This window comes from Mesitornis unicolor, unplaced genomic scaffold (assembly GCF_000695765.1).
Source record: "Mesitornis unicolor isolate BGI_N332 unplaced genomic scaffold, ASM69576v1 scaffold16049, whole genome shotgun sequence".
NCBI lineage: Eukaryota > Metazoa > Chordata > Aves > Mesitornithiformes > Mesitornithidae > Mesitornis > Mesitornis unicolor.
Window position 1 is genome coordinate 16567 of NW_010209397.1, and position 18324 is coordinate 34890.

Below are 18324 nucleotides of genomic sequence, written 5' to 3' on the forward strand. Positions count from 1 at the left end.
GTTATTTTGAAGTAGAACAACTTGGGAATGAGCAGCCTTATAAGAAATTAGAAGTTCTCATTTATTTTACACAGTAGTTGCTGAATGACTTAGGGTGTTATTAGTAATTACTGTATAAAGTTAAATAATGCTTGAAATCTGCATTCTCCTGCTTGACTCATGCTCTAGAGATGACCTCTGCAAGAGAAATAAAGTTGCTTAGATTACAGTGAAAATGATGGTGTTTGACATGAAAGCCACAGTACTCTGTACTAAGTGTGTCTGAATTTGAACAAATTGTGCTGGATATCTACATAAAACGATAGTAAGCAGAACTGTGCTACTTGTCGCTGGGAATCTTGGGATGCAATGCTCACGTGAGGATTTTCCTGTCTTTTCATTCTGTCTAGTGTCGAGGGTGAAGCTCCAAGCAGTGAAACTGGCACATCTTTGGACAGCCCATCTGCTTACCATCAGGGACCTATAACACACAGTTCGGCTATAAGCCCAGACCATTACGATCATTCTGCTTACGGGCTGTATTCTGTCTCCCCTGGACAACAAAGATCTCGGAGGCCGAAACTTCAGCACTCAACGTCCATACTGCGAAAACAAGCAGAGGAAGAAGCTATTAAAAGGTCAAGATCACTTTCTGAGAGCTATGAACTCTCTTCAGACCTACAAGATAAGCAGGTATTTGAGCTTTGTTACCTAATTTATGGTAATGGCAACATGTCTGTAAGCTGGGAAAAATACTTTCTGGCATCACTTTGATTGTGATGCTGCAAATACCCCTTTTTCCTGCAACCAACTTAGTTCAAAATAGTCATACGTCAGCATTTCTGAGGTTTTTGACTCTTCTTTTCTGTGTTGTATCATCCCTGCATCCCATACACCTTCCCTCCTTCCTGAAAAACACAGAAGAGGTTGGTTAATAGTGTTAAAACAGTTCTACGAGGAATTGTGATTTCATGCTTGGGACAATTACTAGAGTGCAATAATGCAAAATATGTAGTTTTGAAACCTGGATATCTTTGTTGTTGCTAAAAGAAAGGAAAGATCTATTGCAACTGATATTCTCTCATCTCTGGGTTGAATTCAAGGTCTCAATTGGTTCTACTCAATTAGGTAAAACTGCCTTATGCTTTACTAGGTACTGCATGAAAGCTTATGTAGATGTTCAAACCCTTTGTCCCTAAAAAGGTACTTCTTTAAGGCAGTCAGCCTCAGCCATTCCTTTTAAGTTTTTTTCTCAATGTAGTCCTGTTTAAAAGATATTTATTGCCATATAAATTCATATTTATAATTTGAAAATGATGCTGTCATAGCTTAAGGTAAGCAAATATGCAGGAAGCACAGGAGTTCACTGATAGACTAACAGTAGCCAATATATGAGTGAGTTTTGGTTGGTTGGTTGTTTTTGTTAGAGACTTTTCTTGACACAGAGTATTTTACTTACTGTGAATCATTGTGGTAATGTTGCACAATAACTCCAGCTTGTATGTTAACATGGCTAAAAGTGGAAGGAGGCAAAATTCTGCACATGGGAAGTGAAGTACTCCCGATTTTGGACCACACATTGATAGTGAAATTTATAGGGGATAAGTCTCATTTGCCATCTGTTTGTTCTAAAATTTCAGGTTGGAGAATCATATGTTGTTCCAGAGAGACCTGGAAGATCAGAGCTTGAACTCTGAAAGCTGAAGCCAGTATTTGGGATAGCAAGTAGTGAGTTTAGTTTAGCCTTTATGCTCATCAAATTCTACATTGGAACGGGGACACATTAAGTTTGTGATTCTTGATCTGCATTATGCCAGCTCTGCTATGAAATTGGACCTCCTTGCGAGGTCTGAAATGTTACTTCGTTTTCCACCTTTGGCAGTCATTTTTGCTATCTCATAAGGGGTTGATACAGAGTGTTAAGCTTACTAAAGAGGTCTCCTGCACTGCAGATATTTCATGGAGCTTATTTCCATCTGTCCTCTTATGCCGGTTTGATAGAGAATGAGGATTGCAGATGTTATTTTTGTACTTGACAGGGAGTCCTACACAGTAAATAACAAGAATGAAGCATAAAGGAAGCTTGATACTGAAGAGTTGCTTTCTGCTCTTGAAAAGCTCTCACTGAAATCTCAGAAGTTACTTAAAAACTATTTAGGAAAATGTCCGAGGCTTTACCCCAAGGCAATACGCATTAAATATGCTTTAAAAAGCTACATTAACATTTATTAGAAATATTAGTCACAAGTCTAGTAAATCATCTGGGCAAATTCCATAATACTCTCAATTAAAATTCCCACCAAACCCTCCTAATTTATGGTAATCAATGATGACGTCATTTTCTGTGTAAACCTGAAGCACAACAGCCTGTTTGCAAGAATGAAGTCCAGATAAGTTATTTTATTGAATACTAGTTTTTATTTTTTATTATTCTTTCACACCAGCTCTGCCAGTTTACTTTTCCTTACAAATGACATTTACTGTATTAACAGTTCATCATTTGTTTTGAGATTAGTCCAGCAAAATAATCACTTACAATTTATTTAAATACACTTGATCTAACGTGTACTATGGATAGGAATAGTAGGAAATGTGTGGCAGCAGTGGCGGGGTTGTGATAGAAATTCTTAATAATTTTTTTAATCTTCAGAATGTCTTACAAGTATCCTCATAGCCTCTTTGTGCCAGAGGAGGTTTAGATTAGTTATGAGGAAATATTTATTCCCTGAAAGGGTTATCAGGCACTGAAAGGGGCTGCCCAGGGTCGCCATCCCTGGAGGAATTTAAAAGACGAGGAGGTGAGGTGCTTAGAGACATGGATTAGTGGTGAACAGGTTATGGTTGGACTTGATGATCCTTTGGTCTTTTCCAACCAGAGGTTTCTATGCTTCAGTGTGCAGATGTGGGGGTGATATAACACTCTTTTGGGAGTGAAAGGCTAAACAGTTTTTTAAAGGCAAACCATAGAAAATCGTGCAGATTTACTGATTCCCATCTCAGAGATCAGGCACAGCTTTTTGAGCTTAGTTAAAAGAAGTTTCAAGATACAGTCTAAAGAACAGTTCCTGTGAAGTAATCCTGATCTGAGCCCATTTGAGAAGTTGGCCTCCTCAGTTTATGCCAATAACTGCATAATATCTTTTGCATCTAGAATTTAAAAAAAAAGAAATAATAAAAATAGTGATTCACATTTAAAAACACAGAGCCAAAAAAAGGATCATCATTGATGTGGATGGGAAATGGGAGCTGCTGAGCCTGGCAATAGCACTGAAAGGAATACGTCAACTACTCCCAAATGGTAGACATAATGAATTAGAAAATATTTTTTGGTAGCATTTAGTTTGTTCCGTAGAGGGGGATGAAGCCCTCTGCACATCAGTATCTGAACTTTACACTACGTGGAGAGATCTCCAGAGTGTGAGAGGCGTTGGTTGTGTGCACATGCATGTAACATAAGTAATTAGAACATGGGATTTAATGAAAAAGGGTATCTGGATTAGCAAGTGAAGAGGAGTGACTTTTGAATCGTTGGTGGATTATGAAAACTGCATGAACTTATAAAAAAATGCTGCCAGAAGAACAGTGGTTTTAATTGTACTACTAAACATGTCGATTTGTGATGGATGTTTTGTGTTTGTGAATAATATGGATCAAGCAAAGCCTGCTCAAAACAGAAATTAAATATAGAGGAAAAATGAAATAAAACTAGTTATTAATCTTATTCAGTGTTTTTTAAATAAATGATGCGTTTCAAGTTTTGGAAGGAAAGGTTTGAAAATATTTAATGAGTATTCCAAAAGTATTGGCATGTCATTTTCACTAGGATAAATTTATAGCCTTATATTGTATTTATTTTGCATATTCCTTAATTGGAAACACTGGCAAAGTTTAGTGTAATTCCAAGGATGAAAATAGTTTTTAATGTGTATTTAGAAAGTCTGAAATATGTTCTTGAGGAAGGCTGCGTCTGTGGATACTTTATCAGAGAAACCTCTGGGATCATATGGTCTGGGAGGCTCAGTTTTGCTTTGATATTGGGCCTGGGTGAAAAATGCTACCTGGTTTTTATTCATGTAGATGGCGAGGCATGCTTAGGAAGGCCACTTTTAGAATTTACTCCCAAAATATGGCAATTTGCATTATCCTTGGATTTCACTTCACTGCACTTGTCCCTACAGCAGAAGAACAACTGGGTTGTGATGCATTAGGGTGCTATCTTGTCTGCTTTTATGTGGGCACACCAACAATAATGCATTCAAACCAAAATTTACACACACACAAGTTGCCAACACCTTAATTTTGTATGACAGTATTCACACAGTTATATTTTTGTCTGTATTTTTATGGTGGAACTCGCCAATGACTTTTCAGTTCACCGTTTGTGCAGCATTAGTCTGGAGCTTTGAGTTTTTGCTTTGAAAAACAGTTTACACTGAAAAATTGCTGAAAATCAAAGTTGATAAAAGAATTATTTTTTTGGTACACTTTAACCTTGTTCTAACCTGCAACAAGTTACAAAGTAATTGTGTTCGCCTTTCACAGGTGGAAATGCTAGAACGGAAATATGGAGGCCGTCTCATAACTAGACATGCTGCTCGTACCATACAAACAGCTTTTCGCCAGTATCAGATGAACAAAAATTTTGAGCGTCTTAGAAGTTCTATGTCTGAAAATCGTATGTCAAGGCGCATTGTACTGTCCAATATGAGAATGCAGTTTTCCTTTGAAGGACCTGAGAAAGTCCACAGCTCTTACTTTGAAGGAAAACAAGTCTCTGTTACAAATGATGGGTCAAAGCTAGGGTCCCTGGTACAGCCTGAATGTGGTGATCTTGGAGAGTCAGCTACAATGAAGTCTCCAGCAGCATCTACTGATTTTGCTGACGCTATAACAGAACTGGAGGACGCTTTTTCCAGGCAAGTGAAATCCCTTGCAGAGTCCATTGATGATGCACTGAATTGCCGTAGTCTACATTCTGATGAAGTCCAGACTCCGGATCAAGTCAGAAGTCGTGAAATGGAAAGGGATAGTTGTGCTCCAACTAAACCAGCAATTCACAATGTGGATCACAGAAAGCTTGATGAGATGACGGCGTCATACAGCGATGTCACGTTATATATTGATGAGGAAGAGTTATCTCCACCCCTTCCACTTTCCCAGTCAGTAGACAGACCGTCCAGCACAGAATCTGATTTGAGGCTCCGGTCCATGAACTCTTCTCAAGAGTACTGGTCTATGACCCACAAAGATGATAAGCTAGACACTGATACGAGCTGCAGGAGTACCCCATCACTGGAATGTCAGGAACAGAGGATGAGAATGGATCATCTACCATTGCTAACCATAGAGCCACCCAGTGACAGTTCAGTGGACTTGAGCGATCGCTCAGAGAGAGGCTCATTAAAGAGACAAAATGCATATGACCGAGGGATCACTAGTCAACAAGGAAGCCCAAAACACATCCCTCACACTATTCCTGCCAAGATTATATCCCGAGAGGAACAGGAGGCAAGACACAGGGCAAGGCCTATAGATAGTCATTTAGCTATCAATGGCACAGCAAACAGGCAAAGCAAATCAGAGTCAGATTATTCTGATGGAGACAATGACAGCATCAACAGCACTTCCAACTCTAATGATACAATAAATTGCAGCTCAGAATCTTCTTCTAGAGACAGCCTAAGGGAGCAGACCTTGAGCAAACAAACATACCACAAAGAAACTCGCAACAGCTGGGATTCCCCTGCCTTCAGTAACGATGTTATCAGGAAACGCCATTATAGGATTGGACTGAACCTTTTTAACAAGTAAGTACAACATTTCCTCCTTTTCTTTCTGTGTTTGGTAGTAACAGAGCCACTGAACCAGGAATATTCTTCTTGTATCAGATAAGACTGATACTGACTTCTCAGTCTAAAAGTTGATGTCTTTATAGTTAAACAGCTTCAGGAGAAAAGAAAAGAAATACAGTTATTAGTCTATATGGTAGGAACCTATTGAAGAGGACGGATTGGATTCCTTTCTTTTTGAAAAATTTGGTGGCTTAATCCTGATTCATTTGTGGTGTTACAGAAAATTCAGATTTCTTCCTGTCCTCATCATGTAGGTATTGTAAAACTTGTCATGTGGGAATTAGAAAAAACAAGCAGTGTAAGGTGAGTTTTCTGTTTAACACAGGCAGGGTCTGGTATTTGTTCAGCAGATCTCATCAAAACTTTGATACTAAAAAACAATGTGCTGAATATTTTTATGCTAAATAAATATTTATCATTTATCATAAAATACGTATTTATGCCTATGACTGTTAGTTTTCCCATGTATGGAGTTGTTTAAAACTTCTATAAAATAACTTTCTCAAGCTTCTTTTTTTCATTGAAATACTTTCTTCTTTGGACACACTTTGGTAGTGCTTATAAAGCTCCTCAGAGCACTTAGATGAAAGATGCTAAGTGCCAGAATTTTTTCCTGTTGTTCTTTAAAGTACTGCTGGCAGCTTACAGTGTGTAAGTTTTTGAAATTTTCTCCAGAGTCCTTTGGGATTTTCCTATGAAAATGCTGCAGCTTCAGAAGAACTAATAGATATTTAAGCGTGCTGCCGCAGACCTTGCTGCACAGCCTCCTACAGCTTGAGTGAGTTCAGCCCTTCTTTTCAGCTAGCAGTGCTGGGGTCTGGTTTGTTTGGATTAATAGGTCAGTGGTTCATCATATAATAATGTGTCGTAACATTGCAGATAGTTAAAGCTTTTTGATGCCATCACGTGAGGCTGTGCATTACAATACTAAGTATGGATTGGCCAAGTTTGGCTGTAAAAAAAAATAAATTTAAAAATCAGGATTAATTTTTTTTATCTTTACAAAAAATTAACAGGCCTCTACAGAAGCTTTTAACCATTTGGTATGTCAGTCATAGGATATTTGCAGCTTTTTCTTGTCATGGAATAGACTGGGTAGGAAGATAGATCCATTTACCTTTTTTAACATTAACATTCTTGGGCTGGGGAGGAGGGTGCTGGTATTGTTAGTGCAGTTTCACTGACATGTAAAAGGCTTGGTTTTTGCTTGGGTTTTTTGCACAGTAATTAGGCCTTAAGCTGTCAATGATCAGTGAACTTCAGGCTTGGTGATACAGTCTTCTGAGTCAATTACAGAGGGGTGTAAGAAAAACGTGAATGGAGAAATGCTCAAGCAGCATGCAGAGCACTGGAAGTTGTCAGAGGCTTCTAGTCACATGCCATAGCAGTGAAAGTGAAAAATAAGCATAAGGAATAGAGAATAGAGACTGTTATTTGAAGCACATCTAAGTGATCTTGCTGTGCGTGGACTTCAAGAGAGAGAAACGTTTTTTGTGTATTGGCTGGTTGTAAGATGATTTGAAGTTTCTTAGCAGTGAGTTCTAAAAGACAGCACTGCACAGGACTCTGGGCAGCACTTCTGTGCGTGATCCTTTCTGTAATTGTTTCATTCCCTTAAGGCATTTTATCTCCAGTATTGATACAGAACTGAAGGTTCTCATTACCTTCTGCCGAGTCACTCCGGTTCTGTGGATAGCTCAGACAGTTCCCCAGTATCCCATGTATCTTGGCTTTGATCATGGCTCTTTACATCTGCAGATTGTGACATTTCATTAATTGCCTTATTTCCCCTCTGTGCAATATCAGGTATTGAACCATCATAGACCGTGATAGCGTGTGAATCTGTAAACTTTTGGAAGGGAGCTGGAAAGCTTCCAAAGTTTTAGTCTTTAAAAAGTTCAGGAGGAGACTTAAGATTGTATCAGTGGGATTGGATTTTGTGAGGTAAGTGAAGGGATAGAGATTGTGTTCGGGCACTTGTCAGGATTTGCAGGTGATGTACTTGGCAAAGGCTGCAGTTTCACATGCAAAACGGTGTAAAGAAGGATTGCCCGACCTGGGTAGACATGGGCCAGGAAAGAGGTCTGCAGGTCAGATGGATCGTCGGCAAATCGGTCCCCTCTTCAGTTTCTCTCCCATGACATGGCAAAAATGCAAACTGATGTATACATGCACTGTGATGGGATACATTTTTAGTCTACTCTCCCAGTCAGTGCAGCATAATCATTCCGATGTCCTTTGATCACGTCTTTCCTGACACATTTGTGATCATAAAATGAGGGAGTAATACAAGCGTTGGCAGTGAGCTCCAGCGAGGATGTGTGCTCCACCCATGCGGAAGGACTGCACAGAACTGAAAGAAGTGGCTTTGAAGTTACCTATTACACAAAGTCAAGTTTTTCTCCAACGTCTGCATCTGCCAGAAGAAATTTTAGGCATGTCTTTTACAAGAAGTTCATGTTAATTTCATTGCATCTTTCACAGAATTATGGAGGCTGGAAAAGTCCTCTCAGATCATCAAGTCCAGCCTTTGAAATCATTCTTGAAAATTAAGATCCCAAACCTTAATTAAGAAATAATCATGTCATTTCTTTCTGAAGCTTGGCTGAAATACAAAGAATTTTGAAACTTAAAGTACATGAATTGCAGTGGAGAAAATACTTTTGCTTTGTTCACAATCTCGAGAGAATGAAGTGTTAAGAAGCATGGAAAGTCACTATCCTCCCAGTTGAAATTTCAACAGATGTTTTATAATTATTCTGGCTTTCCTATTACAATAATAGTTTTCAGGAGCTAAAGTGAGGTCTTCTTACCAGATGCCTTTTATTAGAATAACCAGTTATGGGTAGAGTAGAAGTTGAGCACAACTGGTAGTCAAGGTCACTTACTCACCATTATCTGTGAAACATTAGTAGCATGAATGCCCTTGGAGAATGGAGAACACAGAACAGTAAAGTGTAGGTAATTGAAAACTGTTTTTCTAGGAGTTCTATCACTCACAAAATCTGTTTCAAACTATAACTTGGCACTCAATTTGGAACCTTGGCAGTGATCAAAGCAGCATACTTTTTAAAAGATGTTTTGTGGTATCCGCTATGCTAGAACGTACAGTATCACCCAAATGGAATGATTTCTGCCAGAGAAATTGCAACAAAGTAAGAGTTTCTGTACATTCTCCTGTTTATCAATGGCAGTAGTGATTCTGCCCTGCCAATAGTCTGTCACATTGTGTGTTACCATTCATTGCTTCCCTGGACTAAGCACTGCAGGTGCATGCCCAGAGTGCAGGGGCTCCCAGGGATTCTTGGTGAGGCCAGCTGTGTTGAATTAGGCACTTTCTTCAGTGTAGTTTGAAAGGGTTGTAGTCTGGGAGATACTACACTAGAAACCATTCCTCCCTTATAGGCAGAAGGAAAACACTACCCAGAAAGGTTTATTTTGCAGACTCTAAATCCTGCCAACGCAAATCCAGCCTTTGAGACTTGTTTGCTTATAAACAAGGCTTCAAGAGGCCTTTTGACTGCTGCTTAAAAAAAAGAAAAGAAGAAAAGAAAAAGTAAAAAGGGCTATGATTTTATTCTCTTGTTTGTTTTGACTGCAGGCTGGAAATACCAGGTTTCCCAGTTACTGCTGCCCAATCTAGGAGGATATTCAGGTTCCATTCTGCTACCAGTGCACTGATGATTCTGACAGATTAAATAGGACTGCATGGTTTAACCTCAGTAGTCTTAAGGAAACATGGTCTGCCCTGCAGGTCAACTACAGACTGTAGTTCTGTGCAGAGCTGCACAAGTGTAGGAAGAAGGATATTGCCATATTCCCTTCTCTTGTGCCACCACCATAGTGGCATTAACTCTGGCTCCTTGACACATGTTTGTGGCTACCAGGTACATTTGCCAAAAACACTGCCCTCGGTTTCTGTCTCCTCTGACTGCAGTGACACACACTACTGGGCCACATTGAATGGAGTACAGGGTAGTGAGTATTTAGCATTTTCTTGGGCAGGGGCTACAAACACTTTCTGTATGAATAAAGTATTTTCAACAAAACTTGGACAATGGTAGAATGGTTTGAAAATTTGATGCAACTGCGCTTAGTGGAGATAAAAGTTTGCATTTCTCAGATTCATTAGTTAATCTAGCAGAGACTAGAGTCATATTTAGTATGTCCTTTGGGATATCAGATATTGGAAGACACTGTTAAATGCCCTCCTAATGGCAGTGTTCTTATGGCATTGTCATTTCTTGCCACTGGAGCCAGTCGTGCTGGTGCTGGTGCCAGTTTCTGACATGGCTCATGAAGAGAGACTGAAGTACAGCTCATGAGCCATTTCTACCATGCTGCTCTGCTTTTTATGCTGTGTCATAATGTTGTTGAGAGCTCTTTTTGTGCAGTGTAATCTTGCACCTACATCTTGGAGGTAAGTGAAGAGAACAACCCTTTACTTTGCTAGAACAGAGGCTAGGCTATAAATATTTTGATTGTAAGTTTTCTCGGATACCCTTCAACCCCCACACATTTTTTTCTGTCTGATTTTTCTTCCTGGAAATTGTAGTGGCAGATGGGAAACTGTTCCCTATGTCTCCTCAGTTCATTAGAGGTTACTGTTTTGAAGAGTTTTCTCTAGCTTCCTTTATAACAGGATATTATCAAGGTGCCCACAATTCCAAAGTTCTCTCAAAGGATTTATTGACAGAGCTAAAAAGGCATGAGTATCTGTTTGCATTATGCAGTGATCTATCACCTTTGGACTTATAAGCCCTGAAAGCCCTTCTAGCTTCATTTATTGCATGATGGGGATTATTTTATTAAAAATTTTAAAATTACTATTGATGTGAATTGGATACTAATTCCAGGAGCAGACTTATTTAAACATGTCTAGATCCCTTGGAATGTTAATTGTAAGTATTTCTTTATTTTACTAAGCAGGGAGGGACTTTACTATTGTTACAACATCTGGAGTGCAGATTATTCAGCCATAGACAGTTCCAACAAAAATTAAAATCAAAGCTCTCCATGTAGCTTGTCCTCTAACATGCCGAGGGGTTAGTAAGAAGAGAAGAATGTTCTTAGTATGACTCTCATTATTTCTAAAAATGTTTAGCCCTAAGTAAGAACACCCAAAGAAAAAAAAAAAAGCTCTATGTTTTGCTTTGTTCTGTGAATGTTTTATCTTTTCTCCCTGAGGACCCATTTTTCCTCCTTTTTTTTCCAAAATGAGTGCTTTCATTAGCATACATCATGTCCTGCCCATACGAAGCAGCTGAAATGTATAACTGTTAGAATCCAACCAATAGTGTATTAAGCACCCGTTCCAAATATGGGCACAAGGATTCCCTTTATTGCCATTAAAAAGGACTATAAACTTTACCAAATGTTGAAAGCAAATCTAGCTTTTGAAAGGCTGCGCTTGGACCAGCAGTGACTGCGTGTGAGTGTCCCTGGAAGCGGGAAGAGCCATTACCTCATCCTCTGCCGCCAGCTCCGCCTGCCCTCAGCCGTTCTGGGCACACGGCTGCCTCCCGCTGCTACGTGCCAGGAATCGGTGACTGGTTTGCTCCAACAATGCCTGGGTGCGTGCTCAGGATGCAGCCGGTTATTAGAAAATGACCCTGGGAATGGAAGAATGTGATTGGGTGAGCAGCTCCCAGACGAGCATCTGATAGGACTCCGGATGCCAGAATTTTAATTCATTCCCCGCCTCCCCCACCACCCCCAAATCTCAAGTGGCTGAATTTCGAGGGTGAAAAAATGTGAGCAGCTGCCTTTGCGGGCATACAGAGGGTAGTTTGATAGGGAGGAGGGAAGGCTGTATAGGAACCCTTGGAAGAAGAGTTAAGGAAAAGAGAAGGGGGCACCCACTCTTTCTTCCTGTTTAAGAATTCCTGTGTATCTACCGAATTGGGATTTGGTGGATCTGTAAATGAAAATTCTGGATATCTTTAAATGGTATTTTTGCATTGCCAGTTTCAAAGGTATCCCTTATAAAGTAAATGTGCTTGTCAGTACTTACCATCTGCGGTCAGCAGAGTTGCAGAAATTGAAGCTGAAGTGTTTCTGTTATGTGTAACTGGGGTGAGGGTGTGGAAAGAGAATTCAGGGCAGCGACACTAGGAAAACGTTAATATAGGAACTGTTCCTCAATTTCAAGGACATAGTCATCTTAACGTCTCATTCCCAACTACAGTTACATACACATGAAAGCAAACTCAGCCCTGGCAAGTCGTTCTGAGGGAGCCAGCAGGTTTTTCATCTGTCTTGTCTGAAAGTGGAGTATATTTTGCTCTGCTGGCAGCTGCAAACTCTTTACTGTTTGAGAAATGCAGAGATGCAAAGGGGTCAGAAGAGGTGAGTTAATCCTCGTAGAGTATTTTGGTCCATTTATTTAACTAAAATATTTCCTTTCTTGCAAGGAAGGAAGGAGCAGGGAAGGGGGAAAAAGCAGGCTGTCCACTGCCAAGAGAGGGAATAATGAGGAGCTGCAGCTATAGCATGATGACACGGGATCGGTTTTACTAGCCAGGACTTGTCCAGCTACTGCGTTGCAACTGCTTGGGGTGTGCCTTAGGATTCCCTTCACTGTGCTAACTGCTTTGTTCCTCAAGGCTGATACTTCTCATAGGGAAAAATCTTATTTCTGAAATAGCTCTAAACTCTGTTTTTCCTCCTTTAGTAGAATAACGCAGACTTCCTGCTTGGAGCCTTTAGCTGCCTTTTCTACACTTTTCATGGTTTTGTAACCAGCTCTGATTCAGGTGATAATTTTCACACATCTAAACATTCAGTAGCAGCAATAACGTTTAATGTGTAATTTCCCAGCACTTTACTAGGAAATGGTGGCATAAAGAAACTGATTGACCAGACAAAGTAACGGTGGAACTGTTTAGATCAGTTACCCAGTTCTGTGAAAACAGATATCTACAGTTTCCTCTCTTTAATTCGCTTCCCCACCAAGTAGACCTGGGTACTGAGATCACTTCCTAGTAAATTATTTCGTTAGTGACATGAGTATGAATCAGCTTTCACTGAATGCAGATTACTCCAGGTAATTTGGCATACCTGCAAGTAAGATGGACCTTCACATCTGTGGTGGGAGTGTTTTGGTTTGGTCTTGAATGAACCTGAGGAGTTCGTTCGAGACTGAGAAGATTCATGTATCATCATGTAGCGGAGAGAAGCCTTCCCCATTGTGGGGGAAGCTGTAGGGCTTCTGCAAAAAAATAATTTTAGTAACTCTCTCCCCATTTCCATGAGATGCAGAGAAGTTGTGAGGAAATTCCTGTTTCTTGGCTTATTTTCCTGACCCAGAGCTACTTGCTTGTAATTCCCAGCTGATACAATTTACACATAGTTCTTTCTCTTCATTAAACACTTGTGCAGCGTGAGGAAGTCGCAGATCAAGCTTTCCAGTCAGTTTCTCTTATTTTTTTTTCCTTTCAGTCCCCTTCTTGCCTTGCTGCATCATTGATTGAGCTCTGACAAGTTGTTTTAGCACTAGTTTTGGTAGCATTTTAAGGATATTGAGGTTTTTTTCCTTTCCTAGAAGGTTTAAAATAGGCACAGAGGTTCTCTTAGCTTTGTGGCAGCAGCAGTAGGATATTCAGCAAAACTGAAGGAAAAAGTACAACCACAGAAACAAAATTTAGCTGTCTGCCAGACTAAGGAGAATGTTCAACTAGCTTGTTATTGCCAACTTGGCTCTTTAAAAATATTTAACTTCTTAAATGAGTCTAAAAAAAGGCTTAGGTTCTTGCTTTTTAAAAAGCCATCCCTGGATTTTAATGTTAAACTAATACTCAGTTTTGAGACAACTGTAAATATTTTCAAGATGGGATCTCTAGTTCAAAGGCAGGGAAGATTATTTTTTTATCAGAGGGCTGGCATTGTAGCTGCATTAAATTCTCCATCCCCAACATGAAAAGATTGCTTTGGCAGCAGCACCTTTGTGAGCTGTTTCTGTTTGTAGTGTTGACAGCCTCTAAGAAATGTTTGTAGTTCTGCTCTGCTTGTTTTCTAGATTCTCGCAGTTTATGGTCCTTTCAGCGTAGTGCATGTGTATGTGCCTAAACGTAGACAAGAATCCAACAAGCATAGATGTGTCTTCAGAAACACTGATGTTCTTTCTAGATGCTTATTGCATCTTCAGTCACGAAGCTTATTGCTTTCAGTCAGGCCAGCTTTATCCCCTGTGTCTCAGCATCTAGAAGGAAATACAAAGATTTAACATGGGTTTGGATGCTTGTAAGCTTTACATGTTTAGCAAGTCAAAAATAGGGAAGGCTTTATCCACATTAGTACTGTTTTGTTGAGTGTTTCTTTTCGAGGTAATGCTTGCTATTCTCTTCTCCCATAGGCCAACATGGACATAGGCACTTCATCCACTCTGTGGCATGGTTTGTACAACTGATTGTGAAGCTATGGGGGAGATGGACTGGATTTAGGAAAGAAAACAAAACTGAAACAAACCACCACACACCCAGAAAAAGCCACAAATGTAAAACAACAAAACCCTTTTTTCTCCTAGTTCGTTTTGTCAGGAAGTCCTAAACCAGCAACAGGAATGAGAGCAGAGTCTGGTGCCAGTGCTGGCACTGCCACTGAAGTGCTCACCAGCTACAGCCCTTACATTTCATGAGTTTGTTTGCAGTAAGACTGGCTGTACCAGAAAGTCTGGTAGATAACAGCAAATGCAGAGTTAGAGCTGATTTATTTCTTACCATCTAGAACCTGACTGAAAGCTTTTCCTCTATCAAATTCACTTTTTAAATTCACTGCAATATTTTAGTATTATAGTATTATTGCAATATAGTATATATATAGTATATTGTGTGTGTGTGTGTATATATATATATATAGAGAGAGAGAGTATTTAGTAGTATTGCAATATTCTAGTATTTCCTATAATTTTGAAGATAACATTTTTGGATACCCAGGTAACACAAAGCCGTATTTCGCAAGTCCCACTAACTTTTGGAATCTAGTATTACTTTCTGTCCAGCAACAGCATAGGGAGGTGTGTTTGTAACCGTGTGTCCTTTTGTGACTCAGACAGCAGTCTGTCCGTCTGTCCTTGCTCCTGCCCTGTCTGCTGGGCTGTGTGAGCGCAACTTTGCTCTTCAGAGGTGGAGATGCTTCTGACCGTGGCTTTCCTGCTTTCTCAGACTCCAGCAGGTCTTGAGCACCTCTGGAAACAGAATCCAAGCAGAGGAAATGTCAAACTAGGGACTGGAATTGTGTGATTTTGACAGTCCAGATTTAGTAAGTCATGAAGCTCCAGGGCTGGTTTTTATCGTTGGCAATCCTGATTTCCTGCAGCAGCTAGTTGGTGATTATCTTTGCAGGTTGACGATATTCTCACGTGATGTAAGTTATTGTAATAAAACATCGTCTGTCAGTGTTTCATCCAACCGGGTGAAAGTTAATTGAGAAAAATAATGACACATTCACAACTGTCAATGTCTGGATCACGGCTCTCCTTACTAATTAGCTCATGACAGTAAATATATCAGGAATGCAGTGTTTTTCTAAAGATGCTGTGCTTCTTAGATACTTGTAGTTTTTAGTCTAATAAAAATAAATACTCTTCGGGTTTTTTTCTTTCTATATATTCCTAACTCGGATAAGGGACACTTCTCTCAGGACTGAACCAGCTTTGATATTATTACCCTGTTTATTGTTCTTTTCTACCCCATACTCCAAAGAAGAGCTCATTCTTGGGAGAGCCTCATACATCGCTTACATTAGCAAAACTCCTAAATATGTGGACTTTTTGGTGACTTTTCCGGATTCAACCTGCATAGCTGTTAAAGGAAAAAAAACCCCTCCACAAGCTATAAACCCCAAAACCCCACCACTCCAGTGAGATCTACACAGATATCAGCAACTTACATGAACTTCAACTGAACTGATGCTTTCAGTACTGCAGGTAGAACTTGCTGAGTAAATAAACTGCCTCCTTCTAATCAGTATAGGAACGAAAGGAAACAGCAACGATGTGCAGGCATTTACCATTGTCTTGGGTTTTGAGGGAATGGGTTTTTAAGCGGGTTTGGCTTGGCTTTGGTTGTTTTGCTTTTTTCCTCTTTGGTTTTTAACTGTTGTCTCTGTGTGATTTTGCACTCTTCATTCCTGCAATTTGCTTCCTCTTAAAAAAATCCCTCTTTCCAAAAATTGCTGCAGAATCCAGCCTGTTTACAGAAACACACAAAGGCAACATTTTGGCTGGCTATGAGCAGTACTCTAAGAAGAATGCTTATTAAATATACTGGCTTGATCTGTTATTTTGAAGTTTGTATTACTTTCTTCATCAGTGTTTTTCCCCTAAAAGGAAAATGGTGCTTCAAGCCATCCTAAAGGCCTTGTTAACCTGTTTCTGGCAAACTCCTTAGCCCTTTACGCAACACCTGAGAATTTTATGCAAACACGTTTTTGCACACCTTTGTGTTGATTTTTTTTCTTCCTTTCAGTAGATTCCATTTGTTTTGGTTGGGGTTTTTTTGTAGGTGCTTTGTTTTGGTTTGGTTTAAGGTAGAAGACATTTTAAAGCTTTATTTTGGAAGCAATCTTGTAAAAATGAAAAGCTCTCTAAATATGTGTATCATCAGCTAAGTAAGGTCCTAGTTTTAGACAGTGCATGATGATATTAGTTAATGAATTCAAATCTGAAAATAAATGCTCTGCTTATGCAGCTTGCACGATTGCTATTTATAGACTTCTCATCTTCCCTCTTATTGGTAGGTGTAATTAACAAGCCATCACTGGGAATTTTCCTAATCACAAAAGACTCTTAGTTGTAAGTACAAAACGGTCTACGCTCAATTCTGAGTAGGCAGAAATGAGGATAACTTTTGTCAGATGTCCTGTCTCATGTTAAGTCCATGACCCTTTCGTGTCCCGCTCCCTTCTGCATCCCATCATACATGTCAGGAAAATTAGGGTTTGGTGGGAAAGAAAGGCTGCCCAATTTAAAACAGCTGGTTTTGCCAGCAGTCGAATCCCTCTTTGCTTGTGTTGTCTTTTAAAACCTGCCCTCTCAGAAACCCTGTCAGGTACCTGGTATTTTCTGCTTTTCACTGGAAAGAAGCAAATGAGTTTCGAGTAGTTTGCTGACAGTCAACACCACAACCTACACGTCCTCTTGGTGCATTTAAGAGGCAATTCCTTTCTACTTAGTAGTACTTGAAATTTATGACGTTGGACGTGGCTTAAATTTCTGTGAACCTGTTTAGTTCTTCAATGTCTCTAAATCTGAAGAGTGAAAATATTGCTTGTGTTTAAGACAGAGAGGGAAGGCACCCTTGTGTACATTTTTCTCTTAAACCTGTTGTTACCTTCGGTTTTCAAGTAAAATTTCATTGGAAGTACAGCACTTCAGACGCTCTTACAAAGTCACAGTTTTTTATTAAATACTTTTTCTGTTGAATAAGGTAGTGTCACACTTGATGTGGGGGCGGGAGAGAGCCTGCAACAGCAATAAAACACCTGCACCTCCACAGCTTGTAAGGTGATTTTTAAAAAAGGGAGATTGTTCTTCCAGTAAGCTGTTTGATAAAATTTAGTTCGTATAAAATTCAATTTATTGGTCAAGAGCGTTGAATGAATTCAAGGTTTCAGATCATCAGAAAATAGAAATATGAAGGAATTTTTTCAGCAAGCCTAGACTTCCAGACCAGGAACCGAAATTAGCATTTATGAGCTGAATTGGAAGCTAGGGAGATACCTAATGGATAGGACATTTTTTTCTTCCTCTGATATTTAATTCCTGCACTTAGCCACAGAAACTTACTTTATTTAGAGCTTCATTTGTGCACATTCCTATATAACCTTTAACCTTCAGAGGGCTCCAGTGAGCCAGATAGTGTTCATTTTGGTAATAGAAAAACTGCGACCATTGCAGGCTGCCTTGCTCAAGGAGTGATGCCCTAAGAACTGCAGTGGGGTACCGGATGCCTCTGATCGTGCGTCTTTCCTGCCACCTTTTTGAGTGTACTGGTGCGGCCTGGCTTGACTGGGGTGGGGTACCCAGTGACCACCTGAAGCTGTAGGTTCTGCCATGAAGAAGCCTTGTTCTGCTTATGCTTGCTTTAAGAAATCCTTTGTCCCCCTTGTAGTGATGACTGTCAGAACCATCAAAGAAAGGTCAAAGTTGCGTCAGGAAAGTTACAGTTCTCGTCTCAACACCTGTTAGAAATGCTCTAGAGAAGGTCTTTAATTCTTGAGTTAGAGGAGTCTTCATTCTTACAGTTCAGAGGTTTCAGGTACAAATCCCATGTTATTGCAGTTCGGAGTTTATGTTGTTTCCATGTTACAGCTTTTGTCTCAAATTGGGCTTCTTTCAAATCTTCCTAGACTGTAACACGTCCTAGTGCTTCACTTCAACGTGAAGAAAGTATTTACGGGAAAAGAACTTTTGGCTTCCAATGTATTGCTAAATGGATTTTTAAGTCTGTTTTACAGATTTACCGAGCCTGGTTTAAAGTGTATTTGAATAAAG

General features: G+C 39.7%; 1 protein-coding gene across 1 annotated transcript in view; it reads left to right on the forward strand.

Moving 5' to 3' along the window:
• Positions 1–389: 389 nt before the first annotated feature.
• Positions 390–18324, forward strand: part of IQSEC1 (IQ motif and Sec7 domain 1) — a gene marked incomplete at its 5' end in the record, with an annotated part of 47065 nt that continues 29130 nt past the window's right edge. Inside the window, 2 exons of the mRNA XM_010192873.1 lie at positions 390–672; positions 4522–5786. Coding sequence (XP_010191175.1) covers positions 390–672; positions 4522–5786 — 1548 coding nt within the window. The remainder of the gene's footprint in view (positions 673–4521; positions 5787–18324) is intronic.